General features: G+C 40.9%; 1 protein-coding gene and 1 long non-coding RNA gene across 2 annotated transcripts; one reads left to right on the plus strand and one right to left on the minus strand.

The window, feature by feature from the left end:
- Positions 1-1868: 1868 nt before the first annotated feature.
- Positions 1869-5174, minus strand: LOC119027505. The gene is made up of 6 exons (XM_037112768.1): positions 3757-5174; positions 3333-3662; positions 3113-3154; positions 2859-2969; positions 2725-2759; positions 1869-2004 (listed from the first exon to the last, which is right to left on the minus strand). The coding sequence occupies exons 1-6, from the start codon at positions 3800-3802 to the stop codon at positions 1900-1902; spliced, it is 669 nt and encodes a 222-aa protein (XP_036968663.1). The 5' UTR covers positions 3803-5174; the 3' UTR covers positions 1869-1899.
- Positions 4845-5323, plus strand: LOC119027511. Its single transcript, XR_005077396.1, has 3 exons — positions 4845-4958; positions 5049-5122; positions 5198-5323. It is a non-coding gene; the product is annotated as an uncharacterized LOC119027511 (long non-coding RNA).
- The last annotated feature ends 67 nt before the right edge of the window (positions 5324-5390 follow it).

Consider the following 5390-nt stretch of genomic DNA (forward strand, 5'->3'; position numbering starts at 1 on the left):
GAAAAAAAAGTTCAATTAGTTCAGGCGTGTGAAACCGGGTACCGGTTCCTGATCTGGGTCTTACTTTCTATACTTCTAAATGAACCATTAAAATGTCCATTAGTCTTTGCACCATCCACACCAAAAGGATCGCCATCGGCCGGTCGAGATCACAACAACACAAAGGCTCTTTTAAGAGCCACCTGACAACACCAGACTATACAGTATCAGTAGAACCAGTACCCATTCCTGATCTGGGTCTGCAAGGGACTCCATCTAAGTTTTCAACGCTAATTGTACTTTGCCGCTGAAATGGTGAGCTTTGAAGGCTTTCTTCTGTGAGCCAGTCACGTCACCATGGCAACTACAGGAACCACACCACCCCACAGCGACAAAGCGATAAGATGGCTAACCACTTGTACACCTAGTAATACTAGTTCTAAGAGTATCTTTTGATTTTAATCCATGTAGCTACATTTGTTTTCGTCATAATTTGAACCAGAATAAAACAAGCCAAAGGCATTTCTTAACAGAACATTATTGTATATCATGAGTTACTTATTTCATCAAATGGCTATAACAGCTTTCAACCTCTCCTTGTCCCTCATACTTTGAGCTACAGACAACATTCCAACTTTTAAAGAGGAGTAACAAGACTATTCAGAATCAGAAATCCTTTAATGTCCCGCAGTCAGGGAAATGTTTGTCGCAACAGCAGAATATTATAAGAACAGAAAATAATGAGGCCCCTGCATTTCTATAAAATTCATTGCGGTTCTCCATGCATCCACCAAACCCTATACTATCCCACTCCTCCCAGTATCCTGACTCCACTGTGTGTCTCATGTAACTTTGTGCTCCCCTTTCCAGCCTCCTGAATATGTACCTGCCTTCACCCTTTCCCTTTCCCATTCTGTCAACCCTCCCCAAAATTCCTTGTCACTTCTGTCTGGACTTGCTACCTTTGCCTCTATGCTTACATATAAACTTTTAAAAGTAAAACCACTGACTTGACCTGCTGACCCTGCACAAATGTGTCTGACCAAAACCTGATGGTCTAAGATGGACAGAGAGTACACCAAGGGGGTTTTCACTGTTCTATTTAATGTACCATGTCGTGCATGGCTTACCTTCATGATAATTAGAAACAACAATGTGATGCACACTCTTATGCTCTGGTGTCTCAATGGGTCTGGTGCCTCATCCACTCACTTGGAAAAGGTAGGAGGAAGCTGAAACCCTGCAGTGTTGTCAGTTGTGGTCACAGCCTGGCTTAACCAGCTTCAATCACCCCTTCAAGTAAGCATGCAAAGATCCAGGATGGGTTGTGTGTTTGACCAGTATACCCTCTTCCTTGTCTTTTGCTGGGATCAGGAGGAGGATCAGACCCTCTTCCTTGTCTTTCACTGAATGAATTTTACTTTTAATACATTCTGTTTTTAAGTCATAGCACATATTTTCATGCTATGCTATCATAGTTAGAATATTCAGTGTTTATATTGTTGTCCTGTATAACCTCTACACAGCTCCAGAGACTAGTTTTTTTCTCAGTCAGAATTCGCTGCTTCATTTCAGATTCTTTTATTAGAAAGCTTTGATCTAACAGGCATCAAGTTTTTCACCCCTGTTGTGCTCAGACCACATTGTGCTATCTCTTCCTGTCAAACTAGTGATGTGTGCTTCACTCACTCCTCCACTGTCAGAGACCTTAATCTACCTCTCACTATAACGCAACCTGGGCAGTCATCATTGTCGTTACTGGTTCCTCCATCAAAACATACCAGTTGTAGGAAGACACTTACAAATGGATGAACACATGATCTTTATTGCGTAAGAAAACAGCTTGGCTGGAATGGTAACTGCTGTCACCAACATGGCATTTTCATATAATAGAGCGTCAGCTCCAGTTGCCTCCTGAGTCTATCGGGTTGAAGCATAGATAACATTTGGCTCCTGCTGTCTTCTTTTTGCTTTCGGTCGAATTGTCACTGCTGCGTAGTTCACGTCATCATCACGGCCCACATTCTATGAAAAGAGTATTAACAGTCTTAATATGGTGACTCAAATATAACCCCTTCTAAATGAACTTTAGCTACAAATGCTACACTGTTCTTTGTAAGACTACCTTAAATTCATACTTTAAGGAGAACGTTTGTTGTGCTGGAAGCTGGTCGTTAATGTTACAAACACCATTTCTAAACTAAAGTCAGCTACTGTTGCTCTCTGTTAATGGATCAGAGAGGGGAACTGATATGAGGCACTTGACAACGTGCAGGAAGACACGTCCTTTGGACTGGCAGAAAATCAACCAAAGTCCTTCAAACATAAATTCTACAGCTTAAACAAATCATCCACAGGCTTGTATAGGCAACCAAGAGTGACGTGGGCACGGCCTTATTTTCACATCATACTACAATCTGCTCACATATGGCCAACAAAAAGTGAATACTACATGTAAATTTCTTCAAATTGTTACTCAGAGCTCCTTCAAAGGATTGTGACAAATAAATTCACCATGCGGGACATTTTATATGCCAAAAATAAACTTGTTAGTGCTCTCTAGCAGACCTCAAATGTTATTTAGACTAATCAGCCAATATTCTTGGCAAATATATATAGTACATATATAAAAATAAAGTGATTTGTAAGTGAGAAATGAATGTGAGCCCAAACAATACAGTTCTGTCTGTTTTTCATTTTTGCAATACAATATATAAAACTATATAATACTAAATTTGGACTCACCTCGTGTTGCTCTGGATTCTGGTTTTCCTTAAGAGCTATGTGACAAAAAGAAAACATCTGGTCAATTTTCCAGCATATTGACAAAATGTAAAAAAAATTCCACTGGCAACAAGACATAGTAACTGAAAAAGTACCTGTCTGAAGTTTCCTGACTTTAATAACCAGACCGATGATGACCAGTACGAGGACAACAGTTAGAGCACCAAGGATCACACTTGTCAGCATTGCTATTCCATCAGACTCTCCTACAAGAGAGATCATTAAGTTAGAATCTAATTTTAACTTGAATGTTTTGAGACAAATTCGAACTAAAAATTGAGGTTTAATTGTTTCATCTTCAAACATGTCATAGTCTGCAAAATGAAAGAAATCTTCAGTAGAATCTCACTTTTATATCCGCTGTCCTCGTCACCAGGTGGCTCATTGCTGCCTTTTAAAGAAAAATAGTACGGATAGAAGTAGCCTTTTTGTTTTTACAGATTTACATCTTGATTAAATTTAGCCAACGTTTTAATAGCCACTTTGTTTTTTGTGTTGTAATAAGACAATTATGGAAACACACAATACATATAAATGAACAACGAATGAAAAGACTAGAATGACCTTACCTTTGACATTTAAACGTGTGACACTGAAAGTGAAATTTCCACCAGTGTAAAATCCACAGAAATACAGTCCTGCATCAGATTTAGCCACAATATGGATTTTGAGAGAGACAATGTTGTTGCTGCTTCTCATTTCAAATCTCCCATTTTGAAATCCTTCGCAGTATTTAGCTTCATTAGAGTGGATCATGACAGAGACACAGCTGACCTCGGTTCTGTCGACCAGTCTGAACCAGAATATCACCGCACCATTGTTGTTGCACTGTAGTGTGACTCCTTCACCAGGCTGAGCCTCCACAGTCTGAGACTGAGAGACTGAGGCAGAGATCCAGCCTGAAACAAACAGCAGATAACAAACATGAAACATGAACATATCCTTTAAATAAATGTTTAAATTAGTAAACAGTAATATAATGGCAATACTCACTAAAGCTGCAGAGAGTCAAAGCTGCTATCAAGGTGAAGTTCTTCATGGCGCGTGTGGCTGTAACTGCGCAATGTCCGCAACTGAACTGTGCTCCAGTGCTTTCAGGGCGCTTTCAACCGAAGAGGTGGGGTGTTTTTTAAGTTGCTTATCCTGTTCATCAAACTGACCACAAACGCGCTTTCAGGAAGAAAACGTGCTGACGCAGATTGTTAAGACATTCTTCAGATGGTGTTATCTTTTGAAATACAATAGAAGTTTTTGATACGTACAAATGACACATCAAAACTTTTATGCAAGTTCTTCAAATCTAATCCCATCATCCGGTACAAAAGTTACACACAACTTTTGTCAGACCAGGCAATAAAAATGATCTCATCAGCTCATTAGATTGTTGCCTGTATGTTTAAAGCTTACATTTTCGTGTAAGTTGTCCTAATGTTTCCTTCCATTTCAGACAGCTGTGTAGAAGCAATTTTCATTCAACGCCTTGTGGCCAGGACTGTATCATCACCAGTGAACCAAATGGAGGTGGTTCCACACAGGGAAACCTTTTTCTGTCCTAGTATACGGTGGTACATGCTGGAGGTGGTATCTTTGTTTTTGCTGGGCTGACTTGAGCTAGTGAAATTAATTTCAGATTTTAACCAGCTTTTTAAAAAGAAATTGTTATACAGTCTTTTATAGTAGTAGCTGATATTGATTGTTTCCATTAACACAGAATGGCATGCTTTACTGTAAAGATGTTTCCAACACTTTGATACTGTACATACCATATTGACAGCAGAGGAGTGGTTTGCTTCCCTTGCAACTTTAGCCACATCTTTCCAACGTGAGGCCGACACATCTAAAAACAGAGCCATTAACCTGGTGGAGGAACCATCTGCATCTTGATTTGTTTCCCACTTAGCCCATTTTTCTGAAGCTTTGCCACCATTGGCATTATCCATCCGTCCCCCAGATGCCCTCTGGATTTCCAGACCAGTCATTGCAGACTCCCCTGCATCTTCCAATTTCTGCTCCCAGTCTGTAGCCACTGTATCATTAGCCTCTGGGCTGCCTCCCACTTAATTAGCCTCTCGCCTTCTCCTCAGTTGGCTATCCACTGGCCTGCAAGCCTCCTGCCTGCACATCAGTTACCCAGCCCACTGCCTGTGGAGACTCCTGGTGGATCATCTAGCCTCCAGAGTGGTCCCACCTAAGATGTAACACTCCAGATAAGACCTTCATGATAATTAGAAACAACAACGTGATGCACACTCTTATCCTCTGGTGTCTCAATGGGTATGATGTAGGAGGAAGCTGAAACCCTTGAATGGTGTCAGTTGTGGTCGCAGCCTCGCTTAACTGGCTTCCAGTACCCTTTAAAGTAAGCATGCAAATAGAATGCAGGCCAATGAAGCTATCCAGGCAAAGATCCAAGATGGGTTGTATGTTTCACCAGGGAACATCCAGAGTAGGCCCCAGGGAGTGGCCCGGGAGTCATTGACAGACCAGCTCGTGTGGGGAGCCAGCCAGCCAGCCAGCCAGCCAGCTAGCCGGCAACAAGTGTCATGTTCCTCGATTTAAAAAAAAAAAAAAAAAAAGCATTTGATGTTGTTTTGGACCATAATCATATAGTAATCATTAACCTGAAC

The sequence above is a fragment of the Acanthopagrus latus genome, chromosome 10 (assembly GCF_904848185.1).
Source record: "Acanthopagrus latus isolate v.2019 chromosome 10, fAcaLat1.1, whole genome shotgun sequence".
Taxonomy (NCBI): domain Eukaryota; kingdom Metazoa; phylum Chordata; class Actinopteri; order Spariformes; family Sparidae; genus Acanthopagrus; species Acanthopagrus latus.